This window comes from Sardina pilchardus, chromosome 3 (genome assembly GCF_963854185.1).
Source record: "Sardina pilchardus chromosome 3, fSarPil1.1, whole genome shotgun sequence".
NCBI classification, from domain to species: Eukaryota; Metazoa; Chordata; class Actinopteri; order Clupeiformes; family Clupeidae; genus Sardina; species Sardina pilchardus.
In genome coordinates, this window is record NC_084996.1 from 14,175,437 (window position 1) to 14,192,936 (window position 17,500).

Genomic DNA, 17,500 nt, shown 5'->3' on the forward strand with positions numbered 1-17,500 from the left:
GGATGTCTCTGCTGCTCCCACTCACTCATCCCACACCGCCGCTCCCTGCCTACCTCCTCCCTGCCTCCCCTCGCATGCCTCTGTCTCAGCCTCTCATCTGAAGAAGGGATGACAGAAGCAGCGAGGAGAGAACAAAGGCTCTCTCTGAATACCCTGAAGGCCCTGTTTCTCCTTCATCCCTCAGACTTTTTTTCATTTTTTTTTTTATTTAAGAGTCTTTGGGAAGTAGCCGAAGTCCCCGCTGTCTGTGTTTGCTTTGGCACACGCGTCCAGCGCAGCCCTTACCAGACGCTGTCCACTCCTCTCCGCGTCGGAGTCCCACGGCGAGTGGGGACGGACGTTCTTCTCACCCCCTCTTTTTTTTCCCCCGGAACTGCCAGTCAGCCTTCTAGATGGAATCTCAAGGTTTCCTTGCACTCCAGAGGATGGTGGCCAATGGATTTTGCTGGGGTTTTCTTTCAGCCAAATCTTGATAGAGATCACAGACATGGCTTAAAAAAGGATGTCAGGTCTCTCTTGTTGTCAACTCATACAGTACAGTTAAAAATACAGCTTCGGTATTGCTTCAGTTGAAGCAACATAATAGGCCACGTAGGCAACGTGTTAGTCAGTCACTAAATGTGCTTGTGGAAACAATATTTTTCTGCAGTCTGCAGTGTTGATATTTTAGTAACGTTAGACTCATCATGACAGCATTTACATTTCCAGAACCAACTGATGTGTGGATACTCCTGCTCCGTAAGACCTTGGATACTTTAATAAGGTCTTCCACTGTGCACTTTGTTATGTCTCACTGCAAGGTGATGGCGCTCTCTCTGAGATCATCTGACCTCTGACCTTTGTCTCTGTTGGGGAACAGGATGTTAGGGGACCAGCCGTAGGTTGTGTTTCACCTTGCCGTCAGCGTTGCAACCATCCGTGATGTGTGTGGAGTGTGAACCTCATGCATGAATCTGGTGGGGTGTCTATCTTCAGTCTCTGGCATGGGCCTCATCTGTCTGCCGAACTTGAAGCGTGCAATTGTGCCATGACATGACCCTTCGATGACCTTGAGATGTGTGTGAGGAAGGGGTATATAAACGAAACTCTCAAAAAAATACTCATACATGCACACATGTACCCTCAGTCTTGGAAACCCCCGTGTCTGTCTGGTCCATGACGGCTCTGGAGCCGGTCCTAATGCGCTGCCTTACTGCCTCCTGTTCCCATGGCAGCCAAGCACCCACATGAATTACTTTGGAGGATGTCTCCTTGTTTAAACCACATGCACACACACACACACACACACACACACACACACACACACACACACACACACATATACATACACACACACATATACACACACACACACACACACACACACACACACATATACACACACACACACACACACACACACACACACATAGATATTCATACACTCACCTCGTTCCCTGACATTGCGCTAATGCTTGTGAGGTCAGGGAGAATGGTGTTGGCGAGTGGAGGCAGGAGCCTCTGCCCGCTCCTCACAAAGAGCCACTGTGCGCCAAATCCACCCATCTGCCATCGATTAGATCGCCAAATACTTTCCGTCATATCTCTCACACTCTCCCTCTCTCTCACTCACTCGTTCTCTCACTCTCACTCTCTCTCATTCACTCCATCTCTCTCTCTCTCTCTTTGTCTATTTACCTTACCCCTCTATCTCTCCCTCTTTCATTCTCCCTTTCTCCCTCTCCTGTCCTCATTGGCTGTAGAGGGGGCAGTGCCCAGCAGGGTGGTGGTGAGGGGCTAATTTTAACTTCCCCCGGACAAAAGCACTGACTGGAGCAGGCTTAAGTGCTCCACTAAACACTGCCATGTGTGCTTCTGCAGTTGTGCTTGCAAACAGCCTGTGCGGAAGGGAGTCTTGCGCACACACACACACACACACACACACACACATTTTAGTGACCTTTGACCTCCACAGCCGCACCCATCCTCAGTGGGATTGTGGGCAAGGTTACCTGAGCTGATGAGTACTCTGCAGGCCTTGTGGCGGGGAGCATGGGAGGCTGTGTGGTCATATGCTCAGTTGGCAGATGTGTGTGTAAACATGCAGGGCTCCTCTGAAGCATAAGCTGTTTGGAGGCCGGGCTCAGCATGCTCTTGCAGTAAGTAATGGCAGGAATGGCAAAAGATTAGCTTTTGTGAATTCATTCATTCATTCATTCATTCATTCATTCTGAGTGAATTCATTCATAGACTGAGCAAATTCATTCATTGCTCACTTGAATTCATTCCATCATTCAGACAGTCTTTCATTTGAGCATTCATTGTTTCACACACTTTTGTTTATTCATTCTCTCATTGTCATTCAGTACAGCCCCTCACCCTCCTATTCCCTCGTTCTCTCTTTCTCTCTTTCATATGTGTGTGTGTGTGTGTGTGTGTGTGCGTGTTTATGTGTGTGTGTGTGTGTGTGTGTGTGTGTGTGTGTGTGTGTGCGTGTTTACGTGTGTGTGTGTGTGTGTGTTGTGTGTGTGTGTTGGGGGAGATGGGTGTGTGCGTGTTTGTGAAGGACTCAGAGTGTGCCCTAATGATTTGGGAGCGCCAGTCCCTGGGAGGGGCACCAGCAGAGATGGATGATTCTCATAACAGGGAAGGGGGAATTCAGGCCACCCTGTGATCTACTCCTGCTGTTACTGCTGGTGCTGGTGTTCTGGTGTTCTGGTGCCTGGCAGAGATCCTCTGTGCTCAGTGGACCAGAGAGAACATTGTGTCTCGCAAACATTGTGTGTTTGTGTGTGTGTGTGTGTGTGTGTGTGTGTGTGTGTGTTAGCGTAATCAATGAGTCTTTGAGTGAATTTATGAGCAAGTAAATTCACTTTGTGCAAGAGCACAAAGTGTTTTGTTGCTTCATGCACAATGCGAGGGAGCGTGTGCGAGAATATGTTTGTAGTTTGAACGGCTAACGTTGTGAGCAGGTACTGTATACTACAGTAGTATAGTACTATATACTTGTTAGAGGTGTGGTTTGGTGTGTGTAAATTGTTTTGTGAGTGTGAGTGACTGTGTTCACTGCTCCTGCTTTGCATCAGAGTCACTCCAGCACACCTGCAGCATCTCGCCTGAGCCAAACGGGTCCATGAGGCGTCTGGAACGAGTCCCAGCCTCACTGCCTCCTGTTCCCATGGTAGCCAAGTCTGAGACAGCACAGCCCATATGAATAACACAGGATGCCTCCACCTCTTGCCATAACACAGACATACACACAGACACAGACGCACACACCTTCTTATGTTTATGAGTACAGTATTCAATTAGAAGAAGAGATTGTACGTCGAAGTAATACATGATGTTGTTGCGAAGCTATGAGGATCATATTGCACAATTAATGTCATCATTTCTACTGTAGACTACAGTATAATTGCCATAGTGACAAACTGTGGCTAACAGTTGAACTCTGTCGGTAAAAAAATTGTATACCAAAGTGAGACACGAGATCCAGTCACAAAGAAGTACAATCAAGATGCAGAGTTTAATTCGGCTATAGAGACACACGCATGAAGTACAATGTTCTCCAGAATATGCATCTCTGACTTGACACAGAATTATACAGGGGTTTACTGTAAGTACTCAACAACAAAGGATAGATAATCATACAGTAACGGGGCTGGGGCTATCCAGTCTACCCCAATCAATGGCTGTTGATGCGAAACAGACAACAAATAAGTAACTTTTAGTGTCAAAGTGACAAACTAGCGAGAAAGACAAAACATTGACCCACCCATTGGAATATTGGGCTTAATGCAGAGCATTAAACCACATATCAGAATATTGGACATAATGCTCTATTCCACTTTCTCACTAACACACTGACATAATCAGAAACATATGGTGTGACCTGTAAAAAACGGTTATATCTTGTCACAGTTATCGTACCGTTACATTTTACAGTTGCAGTTATCACACACGGGAACACACTCTCCCTCTCCCATGCATGCTCCGCCCAGGTTGACCTGGGGCTGGCTGCTTTATGGGCTTTGACAGGCTCTCTCGTGGCCTGGCTCTCAGACACTCTCAGTGTGTTTAGGCTGGGGAATGGGAGGCCTGTTTCCATCGCCTCGGGCTACAAGCAAACAATCAGCTAGTTGTAATTGGTGAGTGTAAAGGATGTGGAACCAGGGATCTGTATTTTTTTGTAATTGAGTGAAGTGTGTGTGTGTGAGAGAGACCATGTTTCTGTGGCTCTTTGATGGAAAGCACATGGCCCCAATCTTGAAACTCTTGGTGTGAAAACCACTCCCATGTACTCAAGGCCAAGACAGGAGAGAGTTAATCGAGCTCTTGGGATCCATAAATCAGTGTGTGAGTGTATGACTGTGTGCTTGTGTGTCTATGTCTATACGTGTGAGTATGTGTGTGTGTGTGTGTGTGTGTGTGTGTGTGTGTGTGTGTGTGTGTGTGTGTGTGTGTGTGTGTGTGTGTGTGTGTGTGTGTGTGTGTATCTGTGTCTGTGAACACGTGAGAATGGTTATGGGTCCAAAGTCAAAGTGACAAATAAAAACAGCACAATGGTTAGAAATAAACAGTGAACAGTTTTTTAAAATGACAGGAAAATGGCAATATTGAGCAATAATGTCAATGTAATATCAATGATCAATAGCCTAATGAAAATAAGCAAATACTAGATATACAACCATAATTCATATATGTCTGAATATGTGTGTGTGTGTGTGTGTGTGAGAGAGAGAGAGAGAGAGAGAGAGAGAGAGAGAGAGAGAGAGAGTGAGTGAGTGAGAGAGCTGGACTGCCATTGCTTCCATGTTCTTGCCCCACACCACCAGTCCCACATGCCGTATACACGCCCAGAAACACGACACCTAACTGCTGTGGCACCCAGGCCCCTGCTGTCTGTGGGTCATTGTGTCTGAGCCCCCACCCCAGTCCTCGTCCCTAAGCTCGCCCGCGGCCAGTTGCCGTGGCCAGGATTCCAGGGTTGCCCCCCCACTCCCCTCTGTGACATCAGTGGAATGTACCACACCCTGCACCCCTGTGTAGGTCGGGGAGAGGGAGGGGGGGGGGGGGGGAACGATGACGACTCAGATTCCCTTGGTTGCACTGGCAACAGGTCTCCATGCCAACCAGCACCAGCTTTGTTTTTCTGTGCTGTGCTTCTTGGGGGTATTCCAGGAACGGGGTTTAGTGATAAACCAGAATTGCCCTATGGGCTCATTCTCCTAGCAGAGCAAAGCCATAGGACTCTTCTATCAAAGATCCTCTGCTTCTATTACCACTTACTCTGAGTTAACTTGTCACTAAGCCATGTTCCTAGAGTACACTGATTGTCTAGATTTTTTTTTGTCCTACTGAAGGATGTTTTTGTAGAGGACAGATCCATAAAGCGACTCTTAGAAGTAGCTTCTATGAATGGTGACGGCGCAGGTCTACTGGTTGACAGCTTAATCGATGCAGGATGAATGGTTTCATACACAGACGGTGAGGCTGGGAGCATTTATGCCCTCCACGGCAGCCAAAGGATGTTGTTAAAGGTGACAGTGACACTGTGCAGGACCTGCTGTCGGCCATGAACATAATCTCTCTCACACACACACACACACGCACGCCCGCACGCACGCACACACACACATCATACATATATACACACACACACACGCACACACACACACACAGAAACACACAGTCTTTCCACTATCGGGGAGAAAGGACCTGACAGACTCCAGACGGCGGAGGGAGGGGAGGGGCCGTAGGGACCTCACACTTAGGCTGTTGTTTCCGCCGGCGATAAGTGGTTCTGGAGGACAGTGCGATTAACTTTGCCCGTCAGCAGTGGCAGCAACAGGCGTGGCGAAGCAGAGCATTGTGGAGTTGTCTGTCAGGTCCCCACTAGGGCCCTTCTTTCTTATTAACCACACTACAGTAACAACAAGTCTTCACTCTGTTGAAGTCTGTTAATTTCACCTTGCAGAGTAGGCTGTGTTTGTTAAGGGGTGGGGGATAGGTTCCCATTATTCAACCTAGGACAATGGTTACCATGACACTGAGCATTTGTGTTTGTCTGTGATGACCTTGATTGGTGTATCTGATGCACTGATACATACTTAATCTGTTATGGAGTTAAATGTGCTCTTGAAATGTGAGTTAAATGGCTTCAACACAAACCCTTTAATATTCCAGTTTTGTTAACTTAAAAGTGCTTGTATGCTGGAGGATCTAGTAGCTACACAGCTAGGCAATGTGAACATTCCAACCCATATCATTTGCATACATTATGGGGTTGGCACCATCATTGCTCCTTGTGTATGTATGTATGTGTATGGGGTATAGATAGAAAAAAAAGACAGCAACAGATATGTTTTATTCTTTGGGCCCAGTGTGGAGAAGATGAGGAGCACGAGGAGTGGAGGATGGGATGGGTGGGGGGCAGGGTTTGGCGGAGGGGTGCTGGTTTTGGGGGCTGGCAGAGACGGGGCCTGGAATGCCGGGAATGAGCAGATTAATCCGTCTGGGCGGATAAATGATTAGCGCAGCGCAGATCTCCAGCAGCGCTTGAGTGCCCGTACGCTTCCTGCCACACACAGCCTCAACTGTGTGTGTGCGTGTGTGCGTGCGTGTGTGCTTGTGTGCGTGCGTGCGTGTGTGCGTGTGTGTGTGTGTGTGTGTGTGTGTGTGTGTGTGTGTGTGTGTGTGTGTGTGTGTGCGTGTGCGTACGTGCGTGTGTGCGTGCGTGCATGCGTTCATGTGCATGTGTGTGTGTGTGTGTTTGTATGCATGCAATGCATTAAAATGTGAGCATAGAATTGGAATTGGATTATCATATAAATGAACAGGATGTGATTACCTTTCCACATTACCTGTCTTTGTTGAGTCTCTCTCTCTGTTCTTCAGAGTTAGGCTATGCTGAGCTGGGGTTGCAAACATGGCTCTGCACTCTTTATCTCGATATGAGAATCATAATGTTGGACAAAAATAACCACTTTAAACTCTTGAAATCATGTGAAAACGTCATGGGTTTTAGAAAGATAACAACTCTGAGTTGTTTTGCAAATAATCAAAGCTCATTTGGAATGGTTTCTCCCCCTAAACCCCCTTTTCATATTTAACAGCATCACATTCCTGCTCCATGTTCCAAACAGAGTCCCACTGAAGCAAAGCTGAGGCAATCAGAGGTGGAAAAATCAGACTGTGGCTGAATTTGGGGCTTGTGGGCAGGAAAGGGCTTTTGATTAGGTTCTTTTCTACTTTGTTGAACAGTATGAATAATATTTTGTCTCTTTGCCACAGTTGGACAAGAAGGGAATGTGTGTGGCTATGTCTTGCCTTTTGGCTGCCAGAGAGATGGAGAGGACATGTTTGATTAATGAATGAGGAGAGAGAGAGTGAGAGATGAGGAATGATGGAACTCATTGTAACAGATTCTCATCAGCAAGCTGGTCATGAGGGTTTTTGCAAGTATTTTTTCTTTTTTTGACAGCATTCATAATCAATGACATAATATTCTTAAAATATCAATTAGTAGTGAAGAGGGCTTAGACAGTGGGAGTAGAGAACGGATGAACACATTATTTGGCCTGTATCCTTCAATCCGTGGCAACCAAGTTGGAAAAATATCCTGCATACCATGATGGGCTATGGTCATGGAGACCACAACAGACACAGGCTCAAACATCAGAATGGTCCAACAGGGAGAAGGCAGCATTTGCAATAGTTAGCCCGAGTTAACTGTACCGGCAGAGTGTCTTGTGACACAGTTTGATTTACTTGGCACAAGAGTAAGAGAATAATGCTACTCTTTATATGCCCTCAAAACCCAGACAGATTCAGACTCGGAGAGACACAAGATGTTGGCCATCCTTGATTTATTATGCTGTGCCATAGACCATAGTGCATCACGAGAGTCAGACACTGATGATTTTATAGGGTCCCTCTGCCAAAGAACTCAGTGTTCTGACTGTGTCTGGATCAGTCTGTCATTAGAACAGCCAGGACTGTTTTTGATGTAGTCATTACTGTGTAGTGAATTCTGAATTTAATTCATTTAATTTTAATGGAATTTAATGAGCTAATTGCTAATTGTATTCCAGGCGTATTATGTCTACAGTGTCTTCTTAGTTTCTAATTTGATAATGGAATACCATGCAATACCAATTTAGATGAGGTACAAGCTAGTTCTGCATAATCTGCATGGAACAATGAAGAGTGCATGGAGGTTCCGTGGGGGCCGTGTGAGGTCCAGCTGGTTCTCTCTCTGGTTCTCTAGTGGGTTCCGTGGTCTCTTGCTTTTCAGACGCTGTGCAAGTCCGTCTTTGAGTCTCTCTTCTTTTCTCAACCAGCCGCCCACTTCAGCACCGTCTTTGTCCCCTTTGACCACTGGGCAGCATCTGTGGGCGATTATTAGAGTCTGGAGTGATTGTTCACACTTCATTGCTTCCTGGTAATTCCAGGCATTAGAAGTCAATAGCGGAGCCTGGCGAAGAGCCAGTGGTCTCGCTGTCACACTGAGCTCATTGTGAGGGATGTGGGGGTGGATGGCCTCTCCCAGCTCCTCCAACACCCTTCCCTCACCAGCCCTCCGCCTCCACCAGGAGAGGCGCTGCCATTCTTAGCTCACTGATTTAAGTGTTGCCCAGACATGAATGCAAAAGAGTACCGCACGCATATCCATAAAGCGATAAAAAAAAAGCTGCGTGCTGGACAGACAAGCAAATGTTAAGAGAACAAGAAGTCCGAACACCAGAAAATGATGATGAAGGGCTAGGGCCCGAAACGTTACACGTGGTGATTTGCCATTAAAAAAACCTGAGGAACATTTTCTGGTGTGCGGACTTCTTGTTCTCTTGCCCAGAGATGAAGACATTTACGTTTAGTCTCTGAAGGTCTCTTCAAAGATGCCTTCATCCAAATAAAATTTCAGTGCAAGGAATGCATAACCTGCATTTTCTCTGTATGTGAGCTTCATGAAGGTTGAAAATACCATGTTTGTGTTGTTGTTAGCACCTTACTCTGCCAGCTGACTCACATGAATGGTGAAATCAAGACTCATTTACTCATCCATTGAAACAGCATCTTGTCATTTCCTGATATCTTATCGGGAGATCTCAATTCCCCAGATAATTTTTTAAAAAGAAGCAACCATTGCATACCAAGTGCTCTATTAGATCTACAGTAATTGAACATTTTCCTTTTCCAATTTTATGTCATTTCTCTTATGTTTGCAATCATTCCAATCACTCTAGTTAACATCATTCCGCTAATCCCACTGGTCACAATTGTGACCGAAAAATCTTGCTACTGTGCCATTAAACATGAAATTGTATGAATTATCAAGATACATGATTCTGATCATTTTCATGTCTGGAAAAATTTGGGATTAAAATGAACCACCCACCCCACCCCATCCCACCTCACCTCACCTCACACAGCCTTGTGTTTCTGGGTATGACTTATTGACACATGAAGCCAACTCCAGGCTGAGCCCAGCTCCTCACCCAGGGGGCGTGCAGGATTCACTGGCCCGTGGAAAATGAGCGTCTTTGATATGCATTTCACAAGGGACCGAGCTAAGCCGGACTGAGCGTGCTCAGTAGCCCTGCCTCCGCTGTAGTTCCTTTGATGGCCTGTTGGGTTCCTGAGGTCCAAAGCTTGATTATGGTCTCCCTAGCCAGGGAGGACAGGGGGGGCTAAACCCATTCTATTTACCACGCCATGAGTAAGAGCAGTGAGATGAATGGAACACATGACTGAGATTCTTTTGTCAGATTCAATTCTGTTGAGGAATTCCATTGAGCAGTGAGTAGTACTGAGAGATTTGAGCGATGATGCGGCGGGAGCTTGACTGAGGTGGGCATGGAACGGAATATTATAGCCTGCGTATCCTATAATTCTGTACGTATGAGTTCACTCCCTCAAAGTGAGCTCAACCTGTCAGACTGCTGACTAACGAGTGGCAGTCAGCGTGACTGATTGCTGCTTTCGACCCCCCCCCCCACACACACACACACAACCCTGTTGAGACGTTGCTGGTCAGCTCCCAGTCATTCCGCTGTCATCGGTGGCTCCCAGTGCCCCAAAACAGGTCAGTCAGTCAGCGCTGGGCTCCCACCACTCCCCCCACCTTCCTCTGTTCTCCACAGAGTTGCATTGTTCTTATTCCAGACTTCTGACTGAAGCAGTGAATCAGTTTAATACTGTAGCGCACTACTGCTGGCCTTTGCAGACTCAATACGGTCCACCGTCCAAATTGAAAGATGAACAGGCCTGCTGGTCCACTCCATCTCCGACTTCTGAGAGTGACGGTCGGTCACATAGTCTGAGGCAGAGGGAATGTTTTATGAGAGGAGTCGAGTGGACTTACGGTGTGAGCTTGGCTCGTCTGGCTTTGACCTGCTCAGCTGTGAGCCTCTCTGCAGTCCTGCTGGGAAGTGTCAGGAGGAGGCGAGCCAGAGCAGCCCCATTTACTCAGCTGCTTTTCCCACCGCTGTCATCAAATAAGAGGAATTGGATGCAGTCGTGTGTGTGTGTGTGTGTGTCTAAATGAGACTGCAAATGTGTGTTTAGGGAGACAGTGTGTTTTGGAGTGTCTAGATCTCTCTGTGTGAGAACATGACAGGGTTTCTTTCTCTAGTCATTTAAAAAATGATCACTGCTCTTCATGTTTTGGGAAAAGGCTTCATACTTAGTGAAATGTACTACAGCTCTTTGTTTAGGAAACAGTGCTTCCTTCATGACAAGTCTATGGCTGGGTGGGTCCACTGCATTCCTCTGCCCACTATATATGAGGCAACCGTACCGTATGAATGAGCGATGAGGAGGGTTGGCATTTCAGTTTGCCATTCACAGGTTTTTCTGCAAAGTCACTCCGAATAACACACAGATTGCTTACTCTGATGTCTGCTGCTGTCATTGCTGATAAATAAGGCAGTCAGTCTTTGGCAGCCAAGAGACCCTTGTCCTCTTATGCCGTCTACTGATGTCCGTGGTTGTGATTAATGTGTGTGTGTGTGTGTGTGTGTGTGTGTGTGTGTGTGTGTGTGTGTGAATGATCGAGATGCATTGCTGTAATAACATCAAGACAGAAAGCCTGAGACAGGTGGGCAGAACCATTAGTTGTCACCCCAGAGATGACCTCACATAGTGGGGTCCTGCGAATGCAGCACACAAACCAGCTATCCCCCCGCTCTCTGTTTCACACACACTTTGACACGAGACAGAAAGAGACAACAGTGGATGAGATGAAAAGGTCACCCTGTGGGAGAGGGCTGGAGTTCAGCGGCTGGATTGCAGAAGGTCTTAACTCTCTTTTCCTCTCTCTGCTGCAGGCATGCAAACTCCTCACCTTTCGGCGAAATTCGCCGTTTTGAATCAAAAATAGGTGACTTACATGGTTCGTGCAGATCCGATGAGAAAATATTTGGGGGGGGGGGGGGGGGGGGGTCAAGGTGAATTGAATTTACAACGGAGTTTAGAAATCATGCGCAGACGCTAACGCATCTTGAGGTGTTCTAGCCGCATTTAAAACGTGTCTGATCGGCAAGGGATGCGTGAATGTAGCCCCTATGCGTTTAATAAACATTAGTGGAAGCGAATTGTTGACAAAGACGCAACGCGAACAGAATGCGCACGCCAAGTATAGCCTCTGTTGTGAGCGCAGATATATGCGTCTGAGATGTCAGGTGGAATATAGTGATTCTGGCGAGAAGAGATGCTGAGATTAGAGTAGCAACATAGCATAGGTTGTTTTCTTCTAATGATGAAAGTTTAGCGAAATTAGACAAACATGTAGACATAACGAGTTATTTTGATGAAGAATGCGTGCAGTTTGAACCATCTAGATCGGCAAAAGGTGAAGCAAATAGGCAGACTTTATCAGTATATCAAAGGCTAATGTGACAGTTGAATTAAATGCTCATAAACTGGGCTGGTTCGTTTTGTCCAGAGACGTAGTTGATTGACATGATAATGCTGTCTTTTAGAAAAGTGGGCCCTGTTACGCGAAGCACACTGCGCATAGACCTTACGCAAAGCCTACGCAAAAGATATGCAACTCAAATGATTCGCTATAGTAACGTAGCCAAAAAAGTTGCGACTGCTTCAGACCACACGTAACGCACGTAACCGTTTGAGTTATGTGTGTGACTTGCAACAATTTTCATTAACACCCGGATCATTACGAGTTCGTAAGCCATGCGTAAATTAAATTTACATTTGATTGTCGAGTTACAGGAGGACCCTGATCAGTAGCCTAGTCTGCGCCTACAGGTAGCCTACAGTTTAACATGTAATATGAAGACAGTTCACATAACTTTATTGGTTTGTTAAACACACTAGCACAATATAGCCTAGAAAACACAATATGTAGTAGCCTAGGCTGCATATTAAAACGTTTTAAAACAATTTGAAAAATTAAAGCCTACCCTATTTTATATAGGCCTAATAATATTAGTTTGAAATAGTGTGTGTCTCAAGCAAGATTATTGATTACCTGGTTTGGTCCAAGAAATATTCAGACTTGTCCTTATTCTGATAGTTTAAGTGTCCATTAGGCCTATGAAATCATCAGAAATGTGTAATAAATACATAATAAGTACATAAGCACAGAGAAAGAAAGAAAGAATGAAAGCGGGTCCCTCACACTTTGGAAGATTTGTTTCCATGTTTTTTTTTTTTTTTTTTTTTTTCGGGGGGGGGGGGGGGGGGGGGGGGCGGGGTCGGAGAAGAGTCTCACCTTTTTCACCCCTGACCAGTTTGCATGCCTGCTGCTGTGTGATGTGGAAGAGCTGGAACTTTGCTCGATGGAGTATCCTGTAACATAGCTAGTCGGGCCATCCTCCAGCATTGTAAGGGGATAATGTATTTTCCCATGTCTGCAAAACCCAAACAAATGGCTCGCAACTTGCCACAACACGCTCCGACTGCACACCCGCCTGTAAATGGAGAAAGTGCTATTCCTGAACAGGGGGATCCGTCCTGGCGGAGGCAGAATGGATCTGTTTCCCCCTCTTCTCTCTCTCCCTCTCTCTCTCTCTCTTTCTCCCTCTCCAGGGTCTCGCTCCTGGCAACACTAACTCCCGGGTAGATTTACGGGCGTCTGCAGGGCTGCCGGTTCAGCGGGCGACGCGTGCTCAGCTGGAGACGGAGCCTGATTACTGCACTCCGACCTCCTGCCACCGAGATCTAGTGGGGCAGCCATATTTTAATGTGACACAACAAATTCCTCTCTTCTATAACCAGCGTCCTGAACCCCAACCTGACCCCCCTTTGCTCTCATCCCTGTTTCTGCGCAACTGTCGCAGTGGAGACCCAAACCACACGTGTAACTAACTCCCCTGCACACCGCTGGGATTGTTTTGCAGCCTCCTCTGCCAAGATCTGGAGAGCATGTGAGGAGGTTTGAACAGACATAAAACAGATGAGGATTCCTCAGCTTTCTGAATTGTCTAAGAATGCTTTAGATCATTTTTTTTACTATCTCCCTCATGTCGTGCTTTATTTTGTCGAGCACGAGCATGTTTCTTCTACCCCTAAATGGAAATGAGGGTTGCTTACAGGGGATTATTGGATTTTTCTTGTGGTCTGAAGAATACTCGCCCATTTTAATCCTAACTTGAGACCATTTATGCTTCTACCACAAACATGCCCCATCAAGCGCAAGTGAAATTTTAGTGACTAGCTTGACTCCTCTAAGCAGCTGGGATGACCAATTTCTACACGTCAACTTGGGTCAACCCCTCACACCCACCTCAACTGAAGCTCTATCAAAGATGATGTCAACTTGTCTGTGCTTCCAGTCTCCAAATATACCCCACTGACGGTTAACTTGGTCCCCTACTTAAAAAAACAAACTGACACCCACCCAGGGCTCAGGTTGTTTTCTTTGGCCACCTTCCTGCTATCAGCGACTTATCAGCCGCAGCCAAGAAACATTCTCATTCCACCCAGGTTCCAGAGGGTCTCCGGCTTGGTCCTGCTCCATATAAAGACAGCTTTGTGGTGTTGAAACACTGCCAGGGCCAACTTTTGTCCCTCTTGTGAGATTCCTCGCTTGTGAGCGCCCTGTGCATAGACTATGCCACCTCTTCACATATCTGTCATCTGCTCGGCCCCGTCAATCTCTCGCCTGCCCAGAGGAATCTACAGCTGGAATTCCCCTCATATATACTTGACCTCATGTAGTACCTACAGGATAAGATCACTTGGTATAGCTGGCTGTTGACCTTGGCTCAGAGGTAACTCGGAGCTGGGGGATTTCCAGACTCATCAGAGGTGGTGGTCTACTACTGTACTGTATGTCTCGGGACCAGCTGTCTTTCTTTTTGACTTATTCCCTGGAGAAGCGAAAGTACGACTCCTGCTTGCACTGATAAAGAAATGATCATACTGATTATTATTCTATTATGCATACAACTGATTATAATTATTATAGTATATGCTAATTATAACTATTGTTATCAGCTAACAGCTATTATCATTTTCCAGTAGTAGACAGGGCACTAGTTGAGTCAGTGGTTGCTGCCAGTCACCATCAGTAGTCTTGTAGATGTGCAGAAGAACGGATCTGTGGAGAGCACAGTACTGAAGCAGTGAGACTTGGACTCCTCCATCTGTCCTGTTCCGCGGCCCCGGTGGAGAGGACTGCATGTCCCGCTCATTGATTGGATCAGGTGTCACTGGCATAGAGGGAGAGGAAGAGAGACGGAAAGAGAGAGGCCAAGGGCCAGAGAGAGAGAGATCTGTGTGTGTGTGTGTGTGTGTGTGCGTGCGTGTGTGCTTAATGGTTCTCTCAAATGACCCTGCTTTAGCTCATTCACAAGCACAATTCTAGCATCCTTGATTTTTAAGATAATATTCTATGTATCCCCTTGACAGACACAGACAGTCACACACAGAGAGAGAGAGACACACACACAGACAAATAGCTCTGAAAGTACATGTAAGCTTAATACTCGTTTAACCTGATTCCTCTACTGCGTACACTGGATTAAACTACAGAGGAAGGAAGTGTGTGTGTTGTCTGTGTCTGTGTGCTGGGGGGACACTGGCCAAACCACCAGCCTTCCACTCCTCTCCCTTTATTTATCTGTTTCAGTGTGGGTCGTAATGAAAAGTGAATTATCTTAGAGATAAGTAGTAGTTTAGTGAGTGACTTGTGTGAATGGACAGGATCTGATCTGATCTGTTCCAAGCTGCTGAGGAGGACCTTACAGCTTTAACACTAGCTGTGTGCTGGTGTGATATCCAACAGGCTTCGGTTTGATCTCTGAGCCCTGGTCTTTTTGTTTACTAAACTTTCCAGTGATGGGATTACAGGCTTTGGAGCGACTTGTGCGGACTGATTTTCTTTAATTGACCTCAGTGCTGTTGTGGAAGGGTTCATCCCTCCGTAGGTAGAGGCATATTATTTCAACCAACCATGCAGCCATGGTTAGCATTCTAAATAAATCTAACCCTGTTTGTGTCATTACCAACTTCAGCAAACTTGAAAGCACCAAAATACCAGTTACAAATAGTGAAATGTTTTAAAATGTAGGCTATGCACAGGCACCGGATCATTCTACTTGTTAAAGTGCAATGGGGTAATTCAACTTGAGCAGTCATACTGTATACAGTAGGGGTGGCTTTTAAGCATTCGCTCCAAAGAGGTGCAAGGAATGGCCTCATTGTGTTCACTTCTGTGTTTGTGGATATTGGAGGGGGCTTTTTGTTCTTGTAGCGCAGCGAGGGTAGAGACCACCCATTCAGAGAATAGCTCTGACCTAAAATAGTGTTAAGGAAGTAGCCTGTTTGGTAAAAATTATACATTCTATAAACATAATCAGAATTCTGTTCACTGTAGACCAGTGATGTTATTCATCCTGCACTTTATTTTAATGATTTTAATCCATCTTCTTCAAGATTACCTCAATAAGAAAATAAAACCCAAAAGCACGCAGTTTCCTAAATGAATATTTCCATGAATTATTGCACATAATGACTCTCTCTCTAATCTACATCCATTTCTCGCAAGGGAGTTGGCCAAAGTGCTAACTGCTTCTTCTCTCTGTTTCCTTCACAGATCGAGAGGACCAATCCATCCTGTGCACGTGAGTGCCAACTGCTCATTGTCCCTCCAGTCAATCTGTTTTAGTTTTAGTGCTACAGGGACCACAATCATTATGTTGTCTCCTTCACGTCACAGAACTCATATTGCTTTTTGTCTTTTGTTCGTGAAATAACATCCATACTTAATTGAGTTTGCCCTTTGTTACCCTTTGTTGCTAACAGAATGGTGTTTAAATTGCCACTGGTCTTAAATACTTTTTGGACATAGAAATAATATTAGAATGTTTGGGAATGAACTGAATGGGTGATCTGAAACCCCATACATCATACTGTAAGTCACACCCTGTGCATTGTCTGGTCTCACTCCTGTCCTCTCTTCAACAACATATGCCATTTTCTGTGAGATTTGTGCGCCAGGATGAGAATATCTGCCTCCCTAAAGCAGTTAACAGTCATCCCAGAGACTCCCACACCATGCCCCCCCCCCAACAGGCCTCCTACACAGACTGCCTGCGGTGAGAGGCGCTGGGGATGCGAGGATGCTGGCGAGCTAGAGCTCGTTGTTGGCTTTACTAGAGCCTGTGACATATAAGCAGAGTGCAGCGGCTTTACGAGCCGGATAATAAACCTGTCTGTGGTCCCTGGCTTGGAGCTGGGTTGTGTAGCGTCGGGCTATCCTAGAAGAGGGAAAACACAGAAAAACATCCCACTGCGGCTTGTGAGATTAAGGTGTGAGGATGTAACCGCAGCTTATGCCTGGGAGCTGCCTGGTCTGGTGGTAGTAGTCGTCTGGCTGCGTCTGCTTTCCAGGCTCGGATTCTGACTGCGAAGGCCGCTGAGATAAGTGGTGAAGTTGTTTACAAGCGGCGTGCTTAAACCTCCTGGCAGCAGCAGGTTCCTGTTGAACCATGAACGCTGGTCTGTGGGGGGCCTGATACAGACGCATAGCTGACCTCTGCCCTGCGGAATCTCCCACCTGAAGGCCGAGAGAAGCGCTGACGCACATGCCGGCCTGGTACGATGTTCATCAACATTCCAGTCATCAGACCACACGATGCCCAGAGCAAACAAATTTCACTGACACTGGCGTCGCTGTCAGTGGAGCTTGTAAAGGGACCGCAAACAAAAAAAAGCTATCGTGTTCTCTGCAGAGGCTCCATCCATCACCAAACAATGAGCAAGGGTTAATTTGTTCATTCAGTGTTTTCTCTCTCAGGTAGATGGCGGTAGGGCAGCGATGCCACAAAGGAATGTAGGCCCAGCCTCTGGTGGTGCTTTTTGTTTGAGTACAAATCTTGAGCTCGATTGGCCTCCCTTTCCCTCTGTTGGTGGCGCGGTCTCACACCATACTCATGATCCAGACTGCGCTATCTTGGCTAAATAGCGTTGTCACCAACATGAGAGCGGCTGGCACCTAGTTATCACTGTACCCAGACAGAAAGACTCAGAGGAGGAGAGCATGCCCTACTTTGGC

General features: G+C 46.4%; 1 protein-coding gene across 2 annotated transcripts in view; it reads left to right on the forward strand.

Moving 5' to 3' along the window:
• LOC134076784 (myosin-10-like) overlaps positions 1–17,500 on the forward strand; it is a 73,159-nt gene that overhangs the window by 19,889 nt on the left and 35,770 nt on the right. For both annotated transcript variants that reach the window (XM_062532002.1, XM_062532001.1), the window contains exon 4: positions 16,040–16,067. In XM_062532002.1, coding sequence (XP_062387986.1) covers positions 16,040–16,067 — 28 coding nt within the window. The remainder of the gene's footprint in view (positions 1–16,039; positions 16,068–17,500) is intronic.